The sequence below is a fragment of the Chelonia mydas genome, chromosome 8, assembly GCF_015237465.2.
Source record: "Chelonia mydas isolate rCheMyd1 chromosome 8, rCheMyd1.pri.v2, whole genome shotgun sequence".
Classification (NCBI taxonomy): Eukaryota; Metazoa; Chordata; order Testudines; family Cheloniidae; genus Chelonia; species Chelonia mydas.
In genome coordinates, this window is record NC_057854.1 from 25,275,659 (window position 1) to 25,301,247 (window position 25,589).

A 25,589-nucleotide genomic window follows, 5' to 3' on the forward strand; every position below is an offset into this window, starting at 1 on the left:
GCTGGGTGTCTCTACAGGCTTGCAGGCGGTGTTCTGTGATTGGCTGTCGGGGGCGAGTTAAGAAGGCGGTTGGCAGTTTGAATCTGAAGCAGAGAGTGGTCTTTGGGAGTGTGAGTGGCTGTAGCGGCGTGTGCAGCCATGGCCTTCCTCAAGGCTCCTCTCAAGCGCTTTAACGAGGCCGCTGGTGAGCGTGCGTGGGGCCCGCGCTCCGGGCCTGGTGGCGCCCTGGGCAGCTTGAGGGTGGACCTGGCAGTGCGGTGTGCAGTCGCTAGCCCCGGGTAGCCGGGGCGTTCAGCGCCTCTTCCGCGGAGGCTGCACCAGCCCCAGTAGGAGGGTTAAGGGTGCTCTGTGGCCTTGCAGGGGAGGCGATTGAGCGGTGGGGCGGCTGGGCTTGATGGTGTCTCTGAGGCCTCCCCCTGCTCCGGGGGGCTGAGTGATGCTGAGTTAAGGTTTCTCTCATCCCTGAGGCGCTGGTAGGCTCCCAGGCTTGCCTGCCTTTGTGCCTTGATTAACTACCCAATTAACTCCTGAAGGCCGGCGTTGGTGTAGTGCCGGAGGAAATGGGGTGCTAAGCCCCCTGAGTGCTAGCATCCAGGGGGGCAGCTGTCCCAGGCCTACAGCCCTTGTTCTGGCTGCGTGCGATGCTAAAACGTCTGCTTGAAGGGGTCTCAGGTCAACAATGCTATTCTTGGATTTTTGTGACCACTGATACTGTCAGCAGATTTATTTCAGTAAGGTAGCAAGGTTGTGCTTATGGATTAAGGTGCACCTCCTTATCCACATCTTCTGGACTGTGAGCCATGAAATTGCATGCATTAGGACTTGGCCTAACTGTGCAACTTCTTCCTAGGGCTGCTCTGTTGTCTTCACTGGAATGTAAATGGCCCTATTTATGCCTTGTATAGGGAACTCAGTGTAGCATGTGGGTATGTCACAAGTGTACTTGACAAGGATTCCTGTAGTTACACTGCAAATATCTGCAAAAAGAACAGGAGTACTTGTGGCACCTTAGAGATTAACAAATGTATTTGAGCATAAGCTTTCGTGAGCTACAGCTCGCTTTGTCCGATGAAGCGAGCTGTAGCTCACGAAAGCTTATGCTCAAATACATTTGTTAATCTCTAAGGTGCCACAAGTACTCCTGTTCTTTTTGCAGATAGACTAACACAGCTGCTACTCTGAAACCTGAGAAGATTATGCTTCTTCTATTGAGCTTTGCTTGAGATCTTTCTAAAAATATATGCTTTAATCCAGTTGCTTGGATAAATTCCGTTGTCTGTATGCTGGGGAGGTCTTAGTGGTCCCTTCTTGGCCTTGAAATCTGAATCTACAAATCCCACTTTTCATCCACTTCAAGGAGAGAACAGGATTTCCTCCCTTGTCCTCAGTAGGTTCCTAACACTTGCAGCTCTACTAATCAACACTCATACTTCGGCTAGTTGCCTGCGGGGATCTGGAGAGAATTTTTCCCTACTGTATAACTGGCACAGCTGCTCTTCTTCCCATTCTCTTTTCCCCCAACCCCTCCTCCCCCCGCCCCCGAAGCCATCAATTTGTCCTGTCACTATCTGTGGCCAGAGTGAACTGGTACTCCGAGACAGTACAAAGAATTATTTCTTAGATGCCTGGCTGGTATGTTTTGGTCATATGCTCAGGGTCTAACTGATCAGGAGATCAGTTAAGAAAGACAGGAATATTTTGGTCTCGAGGTTTTCCTCTGCACTTTGGGGCATGGTTTGGCAGCTAGGATCATCTGGGCATGTCTCACCTAATCAATTTCCAGGCATTGGTGGTATCTCTCTCTCGTTCTCTTCCTCTGGCACATAACTGTTTCGTCTCCTGAGGACAAAATTGCTTTGGTCTAAAGTCATTAGTCTCAATATAGGGGTATGTGAAATGTTATGTCTTGAGATAAACAAGAGGTTAGACAGATGATCTGTGGTCCTTTCTGGCCTTAATCTCTGTGAAACAGACTAATAAATCCTAAACTTTAGGACATAAATAACCTGAGTGTTCCTCTAATTGGCTGATACAACTAGCCTTGTGGGTAGGATTCCTAGAGTTTTACAGTGGCACGAGTGTCTTGTGAAAACCATTCTGATTTTTCCACCAATTCCATTGCATTCCTTTTCAATATCGAGATACTCCACGTGTACTTAACGTATGTGTGTGGTTCCCAAACAATGTTCCTTGAATCAGCTGGCAAGTCACATGGTGGTGGCTTTTAAAAAAAAAAAAAAAAAAAAGAAAAGTTGCTAAAATGCTCTTCCATCTCCTGTAGGCAGCTGTTACAGTTGCCACAAATGTTATAACGTGGGAGAGGAGGTGGTCTAAACTATGGAAATAATTTAAGAACTTTGTTTTGTAGATCATGGCCATCCAAGGATAGCAGTTCTTCCATCTCTACTTTTTGGCTTCTTAGTGCTTGTCATGAAGCAGAGGCACTTGCAGTAATGTGTCATTAGCACTGAATATTACTGACTACACTTTTTCCAGTCAACCAAAGGTCACTGTAACTGTCCAATCCTCCTTTTAGAGTGGAATCTAATTTCTTCTTGAAATGGAACTACAGATACAGGCCACTCACTAATAAAAGGGCACCAAGTTAGATGTGGTTTTGTTTGTTTTTTGTTGTTGTTGTTGTTGTTTAGGGTTTTTTTTAAAGCCTTAATACAAGATATAAAAAAGCAAAGATTATCCCCACAAAATCCTAACCGGTGAGTTTAATACAGAGCTTTAAGACATTCACTAAGAACTTCCTTTCACAATAGATATTTATCAGGGACTGCAGCTGTATGCAGTCCCACCAACATATATTTGGAGAGATCAGAGGGTGGTAATTCATATCCATTCAATCCCTGACCTCTGTGCCAGTAAATCAGTCTTGGAAACTGAAACAAGTTGACAGACTTGCTTAAATTAGCTTGGTCATACCCTAAATCACCAAGGTCAGGTAAGTGTAAGAGCAATGATGAATCCATGCCAGTGTGTTCTCCTATCTTTCCTGTTTCCCTTCAAAGACACTTTTTTTGCAAGCAGTTTTTTAAAATTACACACTTGGCAGCATCTTAAAATGGTGGAGTTCAAAATGAGCCTCCCTATTAAAGTGGAAGGACTGCCTTTTAAAAGTTTGTGCCAATAAAAGTGCTGAAATGTTGATCCAGTCTTAAAGGAACAAGATTGCCTTCTAATTGCTCATGTGTTTCCAATAACTACTTGAATAGACTTTAATGAACTAATTTTAAATCTTTCTGCAGTATTGAGAACACACCACAAATCTAGTTTATGGTGGTGGTTCATGCACAAACAGGGAAGAATGCTTTGCTATGGACATAACTCTACTGCTGATATGATCTGCAGTAGAGTTTACTTGGACAAATGACATCCATCTTCTGCTCTCTTATTTGGATATCTCTTGTGCAGATTAAAAACTGGGAGATATAGGTCTGAACTGCTTGATGGCAATCAATCCATAAATATAACTGTCTTCTTCCAGATTCTCATAACTAGTGTAATCTCCTGTGCTGAACATCTCATTCCCTCATTTCTAGCTTATGCCCCATCACCAGGGTTCTATGAGCTCAAATCTTCAGAGGCATTGAAGGGACCTGTGTCCTTTGACAAATCCCAACGCTTTAGAAAGCAGAAATCTCGACAGTTGAGAAAGCAGAAAGGTAAGTAGTCCTACAAATTAAAAAGGTTCAAAGAACTTGCAGTGCTGAAACTATCACCTAGTCTATACTTAAAAAATAGATCAACCTAGTTACATTGTTCAGGGCTGCTGGAAAAATGTTGCATCCTAACCATCATAGTAGGGTCAGCCTAACCCTGTGTAGACCCAAAAGAAGTCTTCTGTTGACCTAGCTTCCACCTCCTTGAAGAGGTGGATTAACTACATACACGGAAAAACTTCTTCCATCAGCACAGCTGTAGCCCTTTTGCCGCTGTAGTGTAAACATGGCTTTGGTGCTGATATTGTGCTGCTTCAGTTTGCTTTCTCAGTGCTTGAGATTATGGTCTGTGCTTTGCTTTTGCTTCTGCTTCACATTGGTTCATTGACTACCTGCTTCTATTTTAAAAGGCTGCCAGCAATTTGAAAAGTATGCTTATCTGAATTTCCCTCCTCCCAGTAATACTGCATTATTTTCATTGAAACATTAGGGACTCTTTTTTTTTTTTCTTCTTCCCCATTTACTTCATGCATTCCATCCACCTCCCTACGTAGTCGGTTTCTCCTTCACACTGCAATTGAGGAGATACCATAACCTATAAAGTGGCAATATTTCACTTCCTGAGTATATGTCTCAGGACCGGTGGTAAGTTCAATGGAAACTGAATAGACTATGAATTGATGGTGTCCACCTAACTCTTGTACAGTGCCAGGTATAGAAGATAGTGTGTGTTGGGTTTTTTATCAAACCTTGGGATTTGAGGTTGGCGTTCTAACAAAGATCAAAGACTCTATTAAATGTAGTCTTTCCACAAAAACAGTCAATCTTGACCCATTAGTATGGTGAAATTTTGTCTCCACAGGGGAAATGGAAAGTCAACCAAATTTGAATAGTGAAACGAATGACTGCTTGCCCAAAACTGCAAGAAGACTTAAATCTCTGGGATCAACAGTAAGACTCTTTTGTCTCTGGTATAGCTATATCCATACTGTTAATTCTGAGCAAACCTATAATTTTAGTCTACTCTGAACTTGGGTATTTAAAACAATGCATTCTCTAAATTTTGAACCATTCAATAGGACAATTGGGTTTATTTCAAGGCCCATTCTTGTGCTCAGGTCCTATAGGGACTAAGAAGGAAGTCCTTTTTTCCCCTTTTTAAATGAAATGTAACTTAGTCAGACCTGGAATAATCCACTTGCTCAGGATGAATAGAAACTCTGCCTGTGACTGGAGAGGTGACAGCTTTTTCCTGAGAAGGGAGAGGTAGGGAATAGACCGTTCAAGTGCTACTCTTTCTGTTTAGAGTGTGGAGAGAGAGGAGTGAGGAATTCAGTAGCTATTGAGCCTCTGCTACCTTCCCCGTAGAATAAAGTGAAAAGCAGAAAGCTCAGATATGGGAACGTAAGAGGTTGAGGGTCCCAAATGCCAAGGATGTTTGGGTAGGGAGAGACCCCCTCAGTGATGTCCTGTGAAGAGTAGGGGTAGAACCACTTAGTGTGTGTGAAAGTCAATTTAAATATTGTAGTTTTGAGGGAGGAGGGGATTCAATGCAGGGTTGTGGGGGGGGGCGGTTTGTTTAAAACAATACCATGGGCTAGTAAATGAAGTGCTTGTGAAGTGTTAGGAAGTCTTGCTAACACAACTTCAATGTCATGTTTTCAGTATTTGTATGATAATCATAAGGAATTTTATATTGATTTACATAAGTTCAAATAGCCCAATATCATGCATCTTAGTGGCAGTTTATTTTAATCTGTAATTTTCAAGAAACCCTGCAATGGAATAACCAACTTTAACTGAATACCTGTTAGTACTTAGTTTTTGTGCTCTTAGGTATGAAAATGTGTAACCCTTACATGATTTTTTCCTAACTAAAGGATACAACCATCATGAAAGAACTGAAAAAACAAAAGATACTTGAGAAAGAGGTATGAACAGATTTCTTTTTGGATTTTTTTTAAATAATGTGACCACTACTGGCTTCACATGTTAGCTAGTAATTTTAATTCCTTACAAAATATGTAACCTGACATGTCAAAGAAGCTTATGAATAGGTCTGTATAATGACCAAAGCAAAATTTTATCAAAATAACCATGTCCTAACTACTGGGTTTGTCAGTATACAAAACCATGACATTTTAATTTAAGTGTTGCCTATTCTGTATAGGTTCTTATAACATGCTCATATCTTAGCTCATTCCATTAATGCAGTCACCTGAATCTTCTAGGCTGGCAATCAACTCTGGGGAAAATATCTCAGAATGAATATGAGAAAACTGAATCCTGCTTTTAGATACTGTTTTTTTTTTTTTTTTTTTCCCCTAGTCAAATGGTGGGGTATTGTTCTACATAATAATAACCTGCTGAAGTTGTAGTTTTGGAATTAAGATACAAACTTCAAGTTTGGGGATGTTAAACTTCTCCCTTTCACCACCAAAACTATATTTTGGCTTCATGTAAAAATCTCTCAGATGTTAAGGGTGTGGTGTTGACATAAGTGTCTTTCCACCCCTCAGTCCAGAGGGCCAGCTTTGCCCACATGGCAAATTAGAGAAGACATGAGATTACTGACTTACACCCCAGTTGAAATAAACTGAGTAGGGTAAAGTAGCCAGATGATATGCTAAGGATACAAAATCCACTAAGCTTAATGGCAGGTAAAGATTTTCTGTAGTAACTCACATGTCCTTTCCAACAGTTGAAAGTTGTTATAACTAAGGATAATCTGTCTTCACAGGAGAACAATGGGCATCACTCAAACTGAACTTGACAGGGGGTGGCTGTATGGTGTTTTTTTTTTTTTTTTTTTTTTTTTTTTAGAAATTAGAGAAGTGTAATAAATATTCAAACAACTTGTTTCCTCTAGATTCGTGCATTAGTGAGAGAACGTGGAGAGCAAGATAAAAGACTCCAGGCTCTAGAGGAGGATTTCATGAAGTCTGAAGCAAAACTAACTGCAGCAGTCAGGGAGAAAACCTCTCTCTCAGCAAATGTTGCTTCCTTGGAAAAACAGCTTCTTGAATTAACAAGAACTAATGAATTTCTAAAATCAAAGGTATTTGTCGGGAACTGGATCCCCTTAATCAAGTTAGCAGAGACTTGCTATGGTTTTTGTCATTTTCTGTGCAGGTAACATCTGCAAGCTTGTTCACAAGCAACGAAGTTAATGTTTTGGGGTTTTTTGAGTACAATTAAAGACTGGACCTGATCCGTTAGATTGGGGCTGGTAGGTTGACCAGTAGGGCTAATGCTCAGGCTTGTGTGAATGGAGTACTAGGCTGTATTTGTAAATTTATATGGCAATTTAAACTTTAATTGCACTGTTGTCTTTCACACTTTCTCGCTGTAATGTGGAACAAATTGTTATAACAAAGTTGAAGTAATACTACTGGGTAGACAGGGATGCTTGGTGTTACTGTCTGCAAAATGTCCTCTCATCTTGTGCCTGTGTGGGTTGTACCAATGTAGTGCATAAGAGAGGAAAGGTAAATTTTCCTGCTAAACTAGCAACCAAGATGCTGTGCAAGGAAAGTTTTGTGGTTTTTGTGTGTTTGTTTGTTGCTTTGGAGGACACCGACATAGGTGAAATGTCCACAACCTTCATAGGTGGAAGAAGGTTAAAGATAATGGGTGAAATTCTGTCCCCATTGAAGTCTATGGAAACTTTGCCACTGACTTCAGTAGGGCCAGGATTTTACCTACTAGCTTTAATTACCTTGACATAAGCAACTGAGGCATATCCTATCCTCCAACTAAAGTCATATATTAAGTGTGTACTTGTGTGGCTGAGTTCTTTTGATCAAACTGGTTAGACTTGACAGGTGACAAGTTCAATTCTGCTGTTGATCCTAAGATGCAACTAGAATTTATGCATAGGCAAATGGTAAACTTTCAGTGGAAATTATTAGTGGCTTGTGTAGAAACATTTGGGTATAGTAGGTTTTTAGGGCTCTAACTTCAACCCTTCAGGTTCCTGCCCTCACCAGCAATGGGACCTATTATACTATGTTAAATTCATAACTCTGATTCGGTTAAATAGAGTGAAACTTTTTACAACACTTCTCTTGTGCTACATTGCAACACTTCAATAGTAGATACTGTAGAACAGGAGTCGGCAACCTGCAGCATGTGCGCCAAAGGCAGCACGCAAGCTGATTTTTAGTGGCACTCTGCTGCCAGCCTGGGTCCTGGCCGCTGACCCCGCTCATCCCACTGCTGGCCTGGATGGACAGAACCCTGGGCCAGCAACAGGCTGAGCGGGGCCAGCGGCCAGGACCCCAGCTGGCAGATGGAACCCCAGACTGGCAGCGGGCTGAGCGGCTCAGTGCATTGCCAATCTGGGGTCCTGGCCATCCAGGCCTACAGCAGGCTGAGCGGGGCCAGCAGCCAGGACCCCAGATCAACAGCACGGGCACCAGACGGAACACCAGACTGGCAGCAGGCTGAGCAGCTCAGCCTGCTGCCAGTCTGGGGTTCCGTCTGGCACCCGCGCTGCCAGTCCGGGACCCCACTGCCAGTCTGGGGCTCTGTCAGGAGGCCCCTGTAAAATTTATTACTGGCATGTGAAATCTTAAAGTAATGAAGACTTGGCATGCTACTTCTCAAAGGTTACCAACCCCTGCTGTAAAACTTCATAATTTAAGAATCTAAAGCCACAAATATGCCTTTTTAATGTACATTTGCCTTGGCTTGTGCACTTTGCAATTTAAGCAAAGTCAATTTACAAGTGCTTCCCCTAAGTCTGGTAAGAAATGCAGATATCATCTTTTGGAGGCAGGATTAAGTGGGGGGGAGATTAAGTGTCAGGGAAGGCCCTTATTAAATGAATGTGAATTGCTCTTCTGTGTAAGGCTAATTCTGTTAGCCCTACACAGTGTTAACACTTTCTGGTTCTTTCTCCAAGTTTTCTGAAGATGGCACACAGAAAAAAATGAGCAGTCTATGCATGGAGTTAATGAAGCTCAGGAACAAGATGGAGGCAAAGAATAAGGTAAATTACTATACTGAAATTGCTCATAAGACAGGAACTTGGATCTCTTCCAGAATTAGAAGCAGGGTACTAGCATTTCTATATTGTAACTTACAATTGAAATGCCTTTAATTACAAATCAACTTGCAAATAATGGGTTCTTCCAACTCCAGTGTCAGAAGTAGCTATTCTTCCCATTTAACAGAATGGTGGAGTGAGCCAAAGGATTCAAATGACTTCAAGTTTGCACTGCAAGTCTACAGCAAAGACAAGAGTAGAACCCAGATAATGAAGCTTCTAGAAATCCTTTGATGTCACAACATCAATGTGCCTGGGATGGACCACACTGAGAATGCCACACTTGGGGCAGACTGCAAGAGACAGGGTAGACATTCCCCAAAAGTGTAGTGGTTTATCCTTTAATTAGATTCACCAAATCCCTATCAAAAGAGCTTCTGTAGCACCACACTGACTACCAAAAAGCCAAACACAATCCCTCTTAATTATTCCATCCATTGGTTCCCATCCAGACAAACCAGTCTAGTACAGTGAGAGGTTACTGGAAAAACCCAATTCATTATATGCAAGGTTCTATTAATCCTGAAGGATCAGACAGCCCTGGTCAATATATAAGTATCTCAGATCTTACCCAGATATCACACTGTCAGCTTGCTAAGGATTGGCTAACTATAAAAAAATCTTATTAAGAAAAGTTATTGAATGGCTAAAGAATCATATACATACCAGTGATTTGATTTTTTTTTTTTTTCCAGTGGTTGTAGATCAGGATCATAGCAGTGATGGAATAGACTGCTGGCTTGCAAAAGTCTGTCTGGTAACTTCCAAAAGATTGGAAGATCCTCAGTCCATAGTTAAAAATACTCATTTTAGTTGTAAACCCATAGTCCAGAGAACTGGAGCAGGAATGAGGCAAAATGGAGATGGCTCTGGCAGTGTTCTCTCTAATTTTTCTCACATGTGCAGAATGAATTTTACGTGCACCAATATGGAGGAGATGTGTGACACATCACCTCCATATTGGTGCACATAACAAAATTCATGTGACCAGGGTGGGACCAAGGGGTTTGGAGTGTGGGGGGGAGGAGAGGGTTGGTGGGGCTGGAGATGAGGGGCTCAGGACTGGGGCAGAGGGTTGTGGTGCAGGGGGGTGAGGGCTCCGTCTGAGGGTGTGGGCTGTAGGGTGGGGCCAGGGATGAGGGGTTGGGGGTGCAGGTTGCCCCAGGCTACAGGGGTGTGGGAGGACTCCTCGAGAGGGGGCCCCCCCCCAGCTTGCTCTCGCCACAGCAGCACCTGGGCTGGGTGGGACAGTGAAGCGGGGGGGAGGAGCCTCTCCCTGCTGTAGCAACTCTGGGGTTGGGGGCGAGGCACCTCTTCATCACATGTCCTTACATGGTTTGCAAAATCACAGGGGTGGCCATTGGCTCCTGGCTGTCTGAGGCATCCACACAGGGGTTGGCAAACTACAGCCTGCAGGCCATTTTAATCCTGCTCTCAAGCTCCCACTAAGGAGCAGGGTCTGGGGCTTGCCCTGCTCTAGTGCTTCAGCTTTGGAGCAGGATCAGGGGCCGCTCCACATGGCTCCCAGAAGCAGTGGTATGGCCCCCCTCTGGCTCCTATGTCTAGTGGCAGCCAGGGGGCTTGGCCCCGCATGCTGCCCCAAGCGCCACCCCCACCACTCCCATTGGCTGTGATTCCCGGCCAATGGGAGCTGCAGGGGCAGTGCCTGCAAAAGGGGCAGAGTGCAGAGCTGCCTGGCCATGCATCTGTATAGGAGCCGGAGAAGGGACATGTCGCTGCTTCCAGGAGCCGCTTGATGTAACCGCTGCCTGGAGCCTGCACCCGTGAGCCTCCCCACATGCCCCAATCCCCTGCCCCAGCCCTGATTCCCCTCCCACCCTCTGAATCCCTCTGTCGCAAAGCACCCTCCTGCAGACCAAACCCCTCATTCCCAGAGTCCAGCCCAGAGCCCCCTCTGCATCCAAACCCCGATTTTGTGAGTATTCATGGCCTCCCATACAATTTCTATTCCAAAATGTGGCCCTCGGGCCACAAAGTTTGCCCACCCCTGCAGCCACAGGAAAGGCCCATTCAATGGCCCATTGTGAGCCATTGAAGAGGCAGGCCTTAATGGGCCACCAACACATAGTTGGCTAGCCCTGATATAAATCTAGCTTGGAGGTGTCACCCAGGCATACAATACATGTTTGAGATACAAATATTGAATATAGATCTGTAACTTCAGATACAGTGATGCATGGATTTAACCAGAATAATCATTCTTGACAAGTTGTAACTTTTCCATTGACAGCTTACATGATACACTTTGTATAAGATTTGTTGCAATTGTATAACAGCAATACAAATGGTTATCTTCAATCATACAGGATCACAATCCAATTATGTGTTTAGATTCCACTGCCTCCAGAAAGCAAACAAAATAGTGTCATTTAATTCTGTAAAAATCGCTGCCATTAATATACCTTCCTGATACACATTCTCACTTCATATTCATCTTGAATTCCAAAGTCATAATCTGACTCCAACTGCACTGGGCTGTACCAATAGTAAATGCTGATTTAGGGTAGCAAACTACCCTGGATAAATAAGCCTGCCACGATGCATCGTAGGAATATAACTTGCTGGCTGTATTTTATGCTTAGTTAATAGCTATAGCAGTTTCACAAGGACACTTTTTTTTTTTCTCTTCAAAGAATGTCCTTGCTAAACAAGAAGACATGGAAATGAAGCTGCAGGCAGTCCAGAGGAATCTAGTGCATTCCAAAGGAAAAGTAGCACAGCTGGAAGAAAAACTGTAAGTAACAGAGGAATTACCTCTGGTATAAATTACCAACTCTTTCATTGTTGCTTATACTTAACTGTAAGGGTATAACATATGGCAAATTTAAATGAGTGCCAGCAGATGCTAAGGAGAAGGGAAGTACTGAAAACAGGGAGTTGACAGGAGCTTGCCAGTGGATTGGAATCTGGTGTAGGAGGAAACTAGTAAAGTCACCCTGCAAATCTGGTTTAGGCTCTCTTGTATAGGGGTTGTAAGAGGTGCCTAGTATATGACACTTCCCCTTAGCATCTATTTGTAGCAGACAAAATAGCTCCTCTAGTATTCCAGTTGTGACTGGAATTAAAATCAGTCAACCTTGGGTGACTTCCATTCCATAGCAAAAAGAAGGGATTGCATCCTGCAAGATTTTAATTTTTTGTATCAACTTGAGCTATTGGTGTACTGTAGGTAACCAGTTGCCCAACACTCAGGTGAACTAGCATGTATAATATGGTAAGAAGGATAGTTTAGAGGATAAGGCACTGGACTAGGACTCAAGCTATCTGGATTCTGTTCCTGGCCCAGCTGTAGACTCTTCAGTGAAACTTATGCCTCCATTCTCCAACTACAAAATGGGGAACAACACTTCTCTCCCTCACAAGGGTGTTGTGAGAATTTCGGACCTGAAGGTCCAGCTATTTCCCCTCCAACTTGTTGTAATACCCACTGTGGAGAATGCCTTTCTATGTAAGAAAAGACTTCTATGTAAGAAAAGAAAAGACTTGGCTTCTAAAGACTGCAAATCAAGTGCCTCAAGTTGAGGCAGTGTATCACAAGGGCAGAGAGGCAGGCCCCAGCCATCACCTCAAATTCTACCCTGAAGCCAATCGACAACCAGTGTACTTCACCTCACTGTGCAGGCTACTGCTTTTCTATATCCGTGCACATTTCAAAATGAATCTCAAGTGTGACCCATACCACCCTGAGCTCAAGCATTATACTAAATATGGTTTGTACACTTTTTTCAATGTCTCAGCTCAGTCATTTGACTACTAACATTGCACTTTGAGTTTGATAATAAAAGTAAAATTCATGAAACTGGTGGTGATGATTCTACTGGTAAACTTAGAGCTAATAGTTCCTGAGGAATGCAACTAGTCATGAGAGACCTCAGTATGTTGACTTGTTAATGTGGCCAGGACGTGAGAGAGGCTTCAGCCTTTTGAAGAAGGCTACCTGGTTGTCATACAACTGGTTCCCTAATCACGAAGATCACAGATGGGCAGAAAAATCTACTTGATTTTTCAGATCCCTAATACCATTTTCTCACTTCTACCAGAAGCAGCAGTCACTGACTGGGCAGGACCTCGGCATCTCCTGCCACCTCCTTCCCAGACTGTAGGACAGAGAGCCCCTAGGCTGGGTATGGAAGAAATTGAATTAACTTATTCTGTGAGTTAGCATTAGCTCTTCTTAAAGTTTGTTCCTTCCCACATATGTGAATGGCTGAACATTCGTATTTGAAATTGACAATGCAAAATTTACTGAAATGCAACTCTAATTTCATATTGTGTAGTACTGAATTACTTGTCGTCTAGGTGTCTTCTGGTGCATGATTAGATGCCTTAATACTAGCAATCCACAGATGAATGCAGAATGTCTGTTAGTTGTCTGCAGGCAGCTACTTATTAACCTCTAGCTCTGTGCTGCTCTTCTTGAGTATTTGGTTTTGGAACTGTCATGTTAAGTGCAGCATCTAAATGTCTTATTTTTAGAACTGCTACTGAGAGAGACAAGGTTGAAGAAAAGTCTGACACTGAGAAACTCTTGGAATATATTACAGAACTCAGGTAACAAGCCTCTATTTTAGATTTGACAAATCAAGTGTCACTTAGTCTTTAGTGGTAGGGGCTTGATCAAGCCTTTAGTGGTATTTCTAATTTGAATTGTACCAACATCAGTATTATGACTCTTACCTTTATATAGGTGAGGGGAAATCTCTAGTCCATTTCTTAAATTTAAAACCTTCACATTAGCTTGACTCTTGGAAGTTTGAGCAAGGTTTCACCTCTCTATGGAAGTAGCTTTCTATGCTACTATGTACAAACTGTCTGGTCAACACTATCTATGCAGAGTGTGGTGGTGTGTGTTTGGTTTTTTTCGTTTTTTTTTTTTATGCTGGATTTTCCCTCTTACGCCTGGTCTACGCTGCCACTTACAGTGCCAAAGCTTTCTTCGCTCAGCGGTGTGAAAAAACAACCCCCGGAGCGATGCAAGTGTCAGTGCTGTAAAGTGGCAGTGTAGACAGTGCTACAGCGCTGGGAGCTGTTCCTCTCGTGGAAGGTGTGTTTTGGTTTTTTGCAGCCCTGGCAGTCAGTGCTGTAATAAAACTACTTCCACGAGGGAAAGTTTCAGCACTACACAGCCACAGCAGCTCTTTAACATCAGTTGTGTAGACATACCTTCAATACAGATGTCTTCCAAGATCAATGGGACAGCTAAGTGTATTGCAGATTGCAATATAGAGAAGGCATATGTACAATTAGTGTGGAATTGGGCTGCAGTAAATTCTGTAGCACTTTCTTTGTTGGAAATCCACCCTGCCCCTTAAAGTGGCGCAAGGAGATACAAAGATGCACTGTTGGGGGGAGAGAGGGAGGGGCGCTTAAGCAGAGCCTTGTATCTTCATGCAGTGAGTCGGACATTGTGACTTGCTTGGATCTGTGCGGTTCCTGCATAAATCTGAGACTGGTTTCCACTTCTCTCTGGAGAAGGGCAAACCCCCAACCAGTCCAAGTGGCTGGGGTTGCGGGGCACTCAGAGAATTTCATAGGAGTCTTCATGAATATTTTTGCATAGGAGGAATGATCTGAGTCTTTTAGTTAACTCTCTCAAAGTGGAAGCTGCATTAAAGGTGAACTATAAAGATCTGATCTCCATCATTGCCCATTAATATAGATCCTGTCCTGAGCTCTACCATCTAGAAAGGAATCTTTCTGAAGTCCTGTTTAGATACTTGGGACCTCAATGTTACATGGGGATTATATTGGTGAAAATTGTGACAAAACAAATATAAAATTAAGCAAAATGTAATTCTGACATATATCTGGATTTTTTTTTTTTTTCTTAGTGGAGTTGCAGAACAAATAGAGAAGTACAAACTAGATCTTCTCCATATGGAGCAGATACTGGCACAAAAGGACCAGGACATTGTGGCCTTGAAAGATTGTTTTACAACAAAAGAAGAAGAGCTATCTAAACTAATCAAAGAGCTTAATGAAAGGTGTCAGTTGCTTGAACAAGAAAAAGGTAATTGTTATAGCCTATGGGCTGAGTCTCTGGGCCCATGTCCAAACTGATTTCATTTAGACCTTTATATAACATGATTCTGTTGAAATGTCAGCTAGAGTGTCCCAAGTCAAAACGGTGGTATGTAGTTACACTGATCTGCTTCTTTACCTATTATCCCAGATTCTAGTCAGAAGTATTGTTACTAACAAATACTAAAAACTTCACCTAGCAGCAGATGGGGGTGGGGTGGGAATGGGGAGTTGTCTGAATCAGTTAGTTTACACTCTGGAAATTCCAGGGTAAATATGATTCCACTTGAAAAATCACTTTGGTTCTAGTTCCATATTCTGTTATGGTGGCTAATGGGGTGTAAGCCATTCTCCAGGCAGCAGTGCAGCATTGCATTGTCACAATTCACTGCTGCATACCGTGGTATCTTCTGGCTCTTGATTCCACTAAGTGACTCTCATCTCTGCACACCCCTCTCTAATCCCAGTAGCTGTTCTGGGAGAGGGTTATGCTTCTTCCTGCCCCACTTCCTTTGATGCTAAGGGAGGTAAAGTCTTAATGGTTCCTCTTGTCACCTAGGATGGAAGAATGTTCATATGAACAAACTCAGCAGCTCACCAAGTTGTGGGAAAGGTGTGTGTGTGTGGCTTTTTTTAAAGTGAAGATGGAGCACCACAGTGTACTGTAGAAAGAAAAGGAGTACTTGTGGCACCTTAGACTAGCCATTTTATTTGAGCATAAGCTTTCGTGAGCTACAGCTCACTTCATCGGATGCATTCAGTGGAAAATAGAGTGTGGAGATTTATATACATAGAGGACATGAAACAATGGGTGTTACCATACACACTGTAACCAGAGTGATCACTTAAGATGAGCTATTACTAGCAGGAGAGCCTGGGGGGGGGGCACCTTTTGTAGTGATCAAGGTGGGCCATTTCCAGCAGTTGAGAAGAATGTATGAGGAACAGTGGGGGGAGGAATAAACCAAGGGGAAATAGCTTTACTTTGTGTAATGGCCCATCCGCTCCTAGTCTCTATTCAAGCCTAAGTTAATTGTATCCAGTTTGCAAATTAATTCCAATTCAGCAGTCTCTTTTTGGAGTCCATTTTTGAAGTTTGTTTTGTTTTTGAAGAATTGAAACTTTTAGGTCTGTAAGCAAGTGACCAAAGAGACTGAAGTGTTCTCTGACTGGTTTTTGAATGTTATAATTCTTGACGTCTGATTGTGTCCATTTATTCTTTTATGTAGAGACTGTCTAGTTTGACCAATGTACATGGCAGAGGGGCATTGCTGGCACATGATGGCATATATCACATTGGTAGATGTGCAGGTGAACGAGCCTCTGATAGTGTGGCTGATGTGATTAGGCCCTATGATGGTGTCCCCTGAATAGATATGTGGACATGGTTGGCAATGGGCTTTGTTGCAAGGATAGGTTCCTGGGTTAGTGGTTCTGTTGTATGGTTGCTGGTGAGTATTTGCTTCAGGTTGGGAGGCTGCCTGTAAGCAAGGACTGGCCTGTCTCCCAAGATCTGTGAGAGTGATGGGTCGTCCTTCAGGATAGGTTGTAGATCCTTGACGATGCGTGGGAGAGGTTTTAGTTGGGGGCTGAAAGTGATGGCTACTGGCATTCTGTTATTTTCTTTGTTGGACCTATCCTGTAGTAGGTGACTTCTGGATACTCTTCTGGCTCTGTCAATCTGTTTCTTCACTTCAGCAGGTGGGTATTGTAGTTGTAAGAATGCTTGATAGAGATCTTGTAGGTGTTTCTCTGTCTGAGGAGTTGGAGCAAATGCGGTTGTATCGTAGAGCTTGGCTGTAGACAATGGATCGTGTGGTGTGGCCTGGATGAGAGCTGGAGGCATGTAGGTAGGAATAGCAGTCAGTAGGTTTCCAGTATAGGGTGGTGTTTACGTGACCATCGTTTATTAGCACCATAGTGTACTGTAGGGCACAGATCTTAATTGTTCTGTCCTCAAAGCTTTTTTTATATTGGCAACTTTCTCTTCTATAGAGAAACTCTTAATGGAGAACAGAGAAAAAGAGCAAAGTATGAATGCTGAAATAGAAAGCTTGAAAAAGAGGCTCCTCCTAGAGGAGCAAGAACACCAAAAACTTCAGCAGAAACAGGAGGAGATCTGTTCTCAGCTGCAACAAGAGAAGGTAAACGAAATACAGACTTGATCTACTCCCATAGCAAATGCTATTGAATTCTTGCTCTGGTTTAGATTAAACCCATTGTGAATGTATTGATGAGTAAGGGCTTGTTTACACAGAGGAAACGGACTGGCGTAGCTATAGTAGAATAGCTGTTAGCTAGTCAACCTCATGTACACAAGCCCTTACTCTTGTTCATGAAAACTAAGATCACTGTGTAAACTTAAACAAAACTCCTTTGTACTAATAGCTACGTATTTGTGCTGTTTGTGCCTGCAGGAACTTTCCACTTCCATGTATCAAAAGCTGCTAGAGTTTCAAGAAGAGATGAAAAATGAGAGGCTCCTTTTGGAGGAAGAACTGGAAGAAGCTATGGATGAGTTGGATAAACTGCATATTAAGGAAGAAAAGGCTGATAAGCTGGTAAAGCACTTGGAACAAGAGAACAAGTCCCGAGCTGAAGAGCTAGCACAGATGGAAGCAAAGCTGAAAGGGTTTGTGAAAAGAGTAGCTCTAACTGTTGCTTGTAATGAATTTGGAAATACAAATGCCAATCCCAGGTTTAGTTTAAAAAAAAAAAAAAAAAAAAATTCTCACTAGAATACACAGGACTAAATTGACCTGTGGCCACCAGCTCATTTTTCTATAGCAATTGGATCTAATGCAGTATTTTCAAAAAGCAGCTCTTAAATTTTAGCAACTCAATCGTATCTGTTTATAAGGCCCTACCAAATCTACAGCCATGAAAAATGTGTCAGACTGTGAAATCTGGTCCTTTTTTTGTGTGCTTTTACCCTATACTATACAGATTCAGGGGGTACCAACGTTTCTCAAATGGGGGGGGGGGGGGTACTGACCCAAAAGGGAGTTGCAGGAGGGCAGGCGCAAGGTCATTTTAGGGGGCAATTGTGGTATTGCCACCCTTACTTCTGTGCTGCCTTCAGAGCTGGACAGCCAGAGAGTGGCAGTTCATAGAATCATAGACTATCAGGGTTGGAAGGGACCTCAGGAGGTCATCTAGTCCAACCCCCTGCTCAAAGCAGGACCAATCCCCAATTTTTGCCCCAGATCCCTAAGTGGCCCCCTCAAGGATTGAACTCACAACCCTGGGTTTAGCAGGCCAATGCTCAAAACACTGAGCTATCCCTCCTCCCCATGGCAGTTGTGCTGCTGGCAGCGACTGAGCCTTGAGAGCTGGGCTCCCAACCAGCAGCCACTACTTTCCATTTGCCCATCTCTGAAGGCAGCACCACTGCCTATAGCAGTATCGCATCCCACCTGCAATAACCTTGTGACCCCCATCCCCTCCCCCATAACTCCCTTTTTGGGTCAGGACCCCTACAATTACAACACTGAAATTTTCAGTAAAATGTCATGATTCAGCTATTAAATCTATTTGTAAAATCCTATGATTGTGAAATTGACCAAAATGGGCCATGAATTTGATAGGGCCTTAGTTATAAGGACACCAAGTTGCTCAGCATCTTAAGGACTGAAGTGTTAGGTTAAAAACACTGGTTGAACAGCAGCTAACTCTGTAGCAAAGGTGTTAAATCAATTACTATTTTTATTTTTTCTATCCAACATTAGGGTGTCTAATCTCAGAATTAGATGTAATTTATGAACTGCTAGACAGTTTACTGATTCAGAATCATGAAAAAGTACATAAAGCAAGGTGTTGTGCACAAATGTACTCTATTTAAGCTCTTATTAGACCTGCTAGCTCTAAAAAGCTATTTCTGTTCCATATGAAGATTAAAATCTAGAATACTCTAGCCCAACTGGATAACATTGACTTTAGGGTTCTGGAGAAATTAAACTATCCCAAGGAGACATGCTGTGAGGATCAGGGAAGAAAAACAGTTTTGTTTTAATCTCAGAGTTGAGATTAATTGGGCTAAGCACCTTACATGCAGCTCTTCTTCCTCCTACTTCCATGGTAAAAATCCAAACCTACAGACCCAACTGAAATTAAAGCACTGGGGAAAGGAAATTTTGTAAAATCAAACCCGCTAGGCAGTGTAATGTTTAACTCTTGAAAGTGGTGTTGAGGAAAAAAATATACTGGTTTGGATCAGAGGTAACAGGAAGCACAACCACTATTGTTTGTCCTAGACCAATACCAAGATTTGGACTCAAGAATAGAATATTAAAATCTATTTTCAGGAAGAATGCTGAGTTGGAGAGAACCAATGAAACACACAGTAAAGCTATTCTTCAGATGCAAGAAGAGCACAGCAACACGCTGCGTAAACTTGGAGAAAGTGTCACTGAATTTGAAAGGTATGCAAATTTACTCTAGATGCTGGAGGGAGATATAGGTAAGTGCGCTTTCACAGGCTCAGACTTTCACTTTTTCCAGGTAGGTGCTCCACCCGCTCTGCCTGGTGCCAAACAGGTGACCAGAGAGTGCTGAGCATCTGTCCCCCCCCATGGATGTTCTAGCCCTGGAGCACCCATGGAGTCAGCACCTATGTGGGCTTTAAATCTTTCACTCAACTTCTTGTGTACATGACACACGCCATACACTTGTAACCCAACACTATTAATGTTAGTGGGACACTTTCCAAATGATATTCCCATTCCTGAAACCAAAACTACAGTAGGACTATTTGGATTGGCAAGTGCAGCTTAACTTTCTGTTAAGATCCAGCTGAATATTATAGCTAAATTTCTGATCACAAGCTGTTCTCCAATAAGGGATACTGTTTTAATCCTTGGAAACTACACATGATGTTGCAAAGTATTTTAAAATTAAACTGGTAATCTTGTACTTTTAAACTCTTAAAACTGGCAGTGGATACAGAAATAGCAAAAACACTTTGCTTGTCTGCCAGTACTTTCCTAACTTTTAAAACAATGAGTAACTGTTTGCTATACAAAAGGGCATTCAGAGAGTTATGTCTAACCCATTGGTGACTTCTGACAGAAATGGAGAGGGGTTTTTTTGTATTTGGTCATCTGTACTAATTGAATTGAATCTTGAAGTTTTGGTACAATTTCAACAGGATTGCAGACTCTGCTTATAATTTGGGCACTCCAGTAGGTATCTGTAAACCTATATTTGATGTGCCATTAATGACTTGGAGTATGGTTCTAAAACTTACAGATGGCACCACGCTGGGAGGGTTGCAAACACTTTGGAGGGCAGGATTAGAATTCAAAACAACCTTGACAAATTGAGAATTGGTCAGAATTCAACAAGATGCAATTCAATAAAGATTGGTGCAAAGTACTACACTTGGAAAGGAAAAATCAATCCCCAACAAAGAGATGGGGGAAACTAGCTAGGCAGTAATACTGTAGAAAAAGATTTGGGGCTATAATGGATCACAAATGAAATAAGAGTCAACAATGTGATGCTGTTGCAAAAATGGGTCATGTCCTTCTGGGATGTATTCACAATCTTATATGTAAGACATGGGAGATAACTGTCCCACTCTACTCGGAGCTGATGAGACCTTAGCTGGAGTCTTTCCAATTCTGTGCACCCCACATTAGGAAATATGTGGACAAATGATAAGATTTAAAACTCCCTGACCTATTAGGAAAGGTATAGCTTTTTTTTTTCCTTTAAATACTCTTTAGTCTAGAAGAGAAGGTTGAGGGAGAACCTGATAAATCATCTCATATGTTAAGGGCTGTCATAAAGAAGTAAGTGGTTTGTTCTCTAATCCACTGACATTAGGACAAGAAGCAATCGGCTTAATCTGTAGGAAGGGAGACTTAAGGTTAGATAATAGGAAAAAGTTCTAACTGTATAAGGATAGTTAAGCACTGAAACAGGAGGTTGTCAAGTCCCTGTCATTGGAGGTCTCTAACAGATTAGACACATCTTTTCACAGATGGTCTTGAAATACTTCATCCACATGCTGAGGCAGAATTGATTAGATGACCACTGGAAGCACCTGGCTCTACACTTCTATGCTTCTGTGATGGGGATCTCAAATACAACTTGCATCAAACTTACGGTGTATTGTTACTGTCTTCAAAAGGACTGAACACTGCAAAATGAAGTTTATCATTTAAGTAACAGATTCTAAAACTTTTTCCTTCTAGTTACAAGGGATCTATGACTGAAGAAATGGCATGTCTCCAACTGGACAATTCTTCTCTACAGGAGAAACTAGTTGAGCTGAGAAAAGCAGGTCAGGATACACAACAGCAACTCCAGGAGCTGGAACATGCTAAAGACAAGGCAAAAGAGGAATATGCAAGGTAATGGACCATCTGATTATTCCTTAAAGTGGTTGGGGGGGCATCTCTGACATGCCTATGGCCAGACCATATGGAATATTTCTCCAGTACAACTAGTGTTATGAACTGTTACTTGTTGTTGGATGAATAGACCTTCAGCTGCAGGGCATTGAAAGGTTGCTGTGCAAAATCCACTAGTATATGCACTGCAGGGTGGGAGGTGACTCAATTTAGTTGGATAGCTAAGGACAATACCTGGTCCCCCAGTGACACACTTAAAATCCCTCATCATAACTTGGTTAATGGACTGTCAATCTATTCCATTGTATGTAAATGCTTGTCACCCAAAATCTTCTTGCTGTTGGCTACACTGAAAAGGGAACTTCCAGTCTTCTCTCTTCCTACCCCTACTTCTCCAAATGCCTTCTATGACCTAAATCTCACAGCTCTAATTCTGCAATTCTGGGGTTCGTCCCTCAAGATGCCTGCCTTAAAGTCCATCCAGGTCAAACATTTGTGACTAATCTGTGCTACCCAACTTTCTCTTGCTCTTTAATCTAGGACCTCAAGATACACTACACTGGTATTTAACTGTCTTGAAAGCTGTCACAAGTTCACTTTATTTAACCTTTTATCTCCAGTATTTAAGAGTACAACAGGATATGTCTAGTAAACCACAGGATTACCAGTGAATGAAGTAGCATTTTAAAAGTCTTTGGTAAGATTATAAAAGAGCAGTTGGCCTCTTGACATCCAACTGATTTTTTTTTTTTTTTTTTTTTTTTCTTCTGTGTACAGTGAAGTTTGTAGCTTGGATAAATAGCGACTTACAGAAGTCACTAACTCTTCAGTTTAGAATCTTACAAATAGCTTCATTAAAACACTTTCAAGTTCACACCACCTTGAAATGCTTAAAGAGACAAAAGTGAACAATTCCTGCTGGATTTACTTAAGGGCTCTTCTTCAGAGTCTAAGCTTCTGCTTATATTAACTGTTCAATCACACCTGTTTAGTTTAGCTTTGCAGGTCTGTTGGCATGAGACGTAGCTTGAATGGGTAATCCATTAATAGACACACCCAAAGTTGTGTCCAACTGTTTTTGTGTTGGACAACTACTGGAATAAGACATAAATACCTTGAATTAATTTAATGTGCCAAAACAGTCCTCACTGGACAGATCAACAGTAGGTTTTACAGAAGCTTTCCTTGCACAGAAAGGGATACTGTCTGAACTACTGAAACGTTACAAATATTGTAGGCTGAATCTGATGATAGCCCCTTACAATCTCTCTGTTGGCTGCCTTATGCAACATTGCCAGTGAAAACCTTGCTGTTTCAGTCTAACCATTCTTTCTGTAAGTATAGTAGCTGAAATGCCGCAAGCTTTGCTTACTGCTGATTAAATCTGAAACTCTCCAAATATTTCATGAAGAAATAACATCTGTTAATTTTTCCCTTCCCTAGGATGCTTCTAGATGCCCAAACAAAGCTAGCACTAAAAGAAGCAGAAATAAGGAGAACCAAGGAATCCTGCATTGCACAGATAACTAAACTTCAGGCAAAACTGGAAGAGCAAACTGAAGACTTCAAGAAACAGCTTGAAGTTGAAAGATCAAGGTGACTTCAGATCTCTGACAAGCATAGTAATGGGAATACATCTAAGACTAGACTGAGTGGTTTTTAAAAGCTTCCTTTGCAAACGCATGGTGTTTAAAAATCTTAAATATAAAGAAACTGTGTGCTTGTATTTCTGTTCAGGAAAACTGTAGATGAAAAGGTGGCTGCTGGCTTCAAAGAAGAGATACAAACCTGGCGCACTCTCTATGAAGACTTGCACAACAAAACTAAGCCTTTTCAGGTTAGTCTCTGTGCTAAACACTTTTTTTTTTATTATTATTATTATTATTTATTATTAAAAGCAGCATCTCGAAATTTAAGATTCATCACTGGGTCAACACTCAACTATTAAGAGTTGGCGTTAACTTGGAAGATATTACAATGCCACTGAAAGATCTACTCAAACTCTCTTTCAGCAACAACTGGATGCATTTGAGGCAGAGAAGAATGCTCTCATGAATGAACATGGTGTAGCCCAAGAAGAGCTGAACAAATTAAGTGATGCATATGCTAAGCTACTGGGTCATCAGAATCAGAGGCAGAAAATCAAACATGTTATGAAGCTGAAAGATGAGAATGCCCAGCTCAAACAGGTTTGTCAACTGACATGTCTAATGCATGTATTATGTCCAGCCACTAAGCAACATCACCTTAGTTTAAGAAACTATATGCTGACACTAAACATCCGAAATGTATTCGGAGTTTAACACTGAAATCATCTGGGACGATTCTCTCTAGCCTCGAGTTGGACTGAGCTGCTTCAGCTCTAGGCATCAACATCTGGGCTAGTGTTTAATGTTTACAAACCAGGTAATTGTGAGAGGACAAATCTCTCAGCTTTTCCTCTTGCTAGACCTAATAGAAATGGATCCCAAGATCCATATTGCCACACTGGCTAGAGCCTTGCAAAGAAAGCAGGGGAGGTTGATTGGTGCTATGAGACGCTAATAGACTTGAGGGCTTCAAGAATGCCATGCTCTTGAGTCAGATGTAAGTAATAGATTTTGGATGGCTGGAAACTTTAACTTTCAGTTTACAGACTTCTCTTGGCTAGTGTTCTTTAACATATTTTAACATAACTGTCTCATACCTGCTTCCTTCATAATGTGGTGACCTCAGACTTATACTAAAGTGTTGATGGTTTCCTACTTCAGGAGGTTTCAAAACTGCGTGCTCAGGTAGCTAAGGAAAAACAAGCACAGAGAGAGCTTCAGGAGCAACTGCATGAAATTCAGGGCATCAGGCGCTTTGATTCTTCTAAAGCTTTCCAACATGATAGCAAGGAAAATGTTGCTCCCAAAACTCCTTTAAAAGAAGGTAAGTTGGGGTGTGTGTTCAGGTCAGTGATCCTCAAATTGAGGCTTCCAGCACATATTAAAACACTGATTTAATTGTTAACCAATTGTGGTTGAAAAAATAATACTGAGTCACTCATTTTGCTGTGAGAAAAAAATATATATATAAAAAGTAGCAAATGAAACCATGAATTCACACTATTGTGGCTTCTTTGGGTAACATTGATCGCTAATTCGGCTCCTGAATCACTGAGGTCTGAGTATCAATGGTTCAGATCATGGGTAAGTGTCCACACTTGCCTGCAATTATCCCTCCAATATAGTCAAAACAAGACTTCACATTATATAAACTACCCATTCCATATTGGGGAAATGCAGAACTGGAACTTAGTTGCAGGAATTAATAATGTCTTAGGTAATATGTGACCTTCTTGAGTTACTGTTTATCTACAGTCGTAGAAGCATTTACAAGAAGTTCACAGCAGCTTTTCTATTGCAGGCAACAGGAACAAGTGCTGACCTGCTCTTGGTTTCAAGAGGAGCCTGTTAACTTGCTGGGAAAAGCGAAGTGCTGCTTAGAAGATTCAAGGGACCATATGTACATTACAAAATCAAGGATCAAGGTTGCACAATGATGGGTCTAGTAAGAGCCCTTAAGGGAAAGGCTTTCTTTCGTATTTTTAAAGAACAATGCTAGGTTTATAACCTATTACCCAGCAGGCAATGGATGACTGTGCACTGTAAAGGTTCTCTGGTCAAAGCCTGCTTCACACTGGGACCCAGGGAAATATTTGGCATGTCACTTACTAGTGTATCTAAACTGTCTCAATTGAAGAGAACAAAATACCAAAAGCAGACTTAAAAATCTGTCCATGTCTATGGTCATTTAGTACAACGGGTAACAAGTTCAACAAAGTAACAAGTATTTAATTTTAATTCAAGAAATAAAGTTTTTTATTTAGGTTAACTGCACATGATTCTTGTACATTAAGCTAAACTTTTTCACTATTTGTTCACGTGTGCTTACTGATGGAGTGTTTTGTGAGATCAGTCAGTCATTTGTCTGGTTTCACATGTGACTCCCTACACCACAGAATATATGTGAAATCCAGGTTGCAAAGTTGATTTCCTAGCTGGGTCCATGCCCCCTTAAACCACAGTTGACATTCTAACTGACAGTCTTAGAGGTTAGTGACTAAAACATATTGCTGTAGAAGTCTCTGGTCAGGATTGGCACAGACAGACTGAGAATTTTGTTTGTGACTGCCTGTGCTCCTACATCCTGATGGGCTTCCATATCCAGGTATGTCAGTGACCTTTAACGAATGCTAAACTCACTGGGCTCTTATGCAGTTAACACTTCACTTTTTTATCTAGCTCTTTGCACAAACTCAACACATGGAAAAACAAGGCAGCCGGTCTTCATTGGATGGAAGATGTTCACTGCATAAGTAGGGGTTTCATTATATAAGGTTTAGACACTGGCAGTATAGAAAGACAATACACGTGCTTTGTTAAAATGTTATACTGGTAAATATGTATAAGGTTTTTTGGTTTGAATAAAAATGGTTTTAATGAA

General features: G+C 41.8%; 1 protein-coding gene across 3 annotated transcripts; it reads left to right on the forward strand.

Annotated features, from left to right (window-relative positions):
• Positions 1 to 39: 39 nt before the first annotated feature.
• Positions 40 to 25,589, forward strand: HMMR (hyaluronan mediated motility receptor). 3 transcript variants are annotated; one of them, XM_027833609.3, is made up of 18 exons: positions 40 to 184; positions 3,552 to 3,674; positions 4,534 to 4,622; positions 5,552 to 5,602; positions 6,541 to 6,729; positions 8,578 to 8,664; positions 11,376 to 11,476; positions 13,219 to 13,293; positions 14,574 to 14,752; positions 16,759 to 16,907; positions 17,181 to 17,395; positions 19,068 to 19,184; positions 20,961 to 21,119; positions 22,563 to 22,715; positions 22,857 to 22,956; positions 23,132 to 23,308; positions 23,870 to 24,032; positions 24,510 to 25,589. In XM_027833609.3, the coding sequence occupies exons 1-18, from the start codon at positions 139 to 141 to the stop codon at positions 24,527 to 24,529; spliced, it is 2,193 nt and encodes a 730-aa protein (XP_027689410.2). In that variant the 5' UTR covers positions 40 to 138; the 3' UTR covers positions 24,530 to 25,589. The 3 variants fall into 3 exon arrangements, with proteins under 3 accessions (XP_027689410.2, XP_007071510.2, XP_043408744.1); XM_043552809.1 differs by having other exon boundaries at positions 48 to 184; positions 3,570 to 3,674; XM_007071448.4 differs by lacking the exon at positions 3,552 to 3,674 and having other exon boundaries at positions 44 to 184.

Excerpts from the sequence above, each read along its gene's own strand:
- HMMR (XM_027833609.3), top strand. The coding sequence starts at position 139 with ATGGCCTTCCTCAAGGCTCCTCTCAAGCGCTTTAACGAGGCCGCTG. Across the intron at positions 22,957-23,131 it reads ACAAAACTAAGCCTTTTCAG|CAACAACTGGATGCATTTGA; the intron begins GTTAGTCTCTGT and ends ACTCTCTTTCAG. Across the intron at positions 24,033-24,509 it reads CAAAACTCCTTTAAAAGAAG|GCAACAGGAACAAGTGCTGA; the intron begins GTAAGTTGGGGT and ends TTTCTATTGCAG.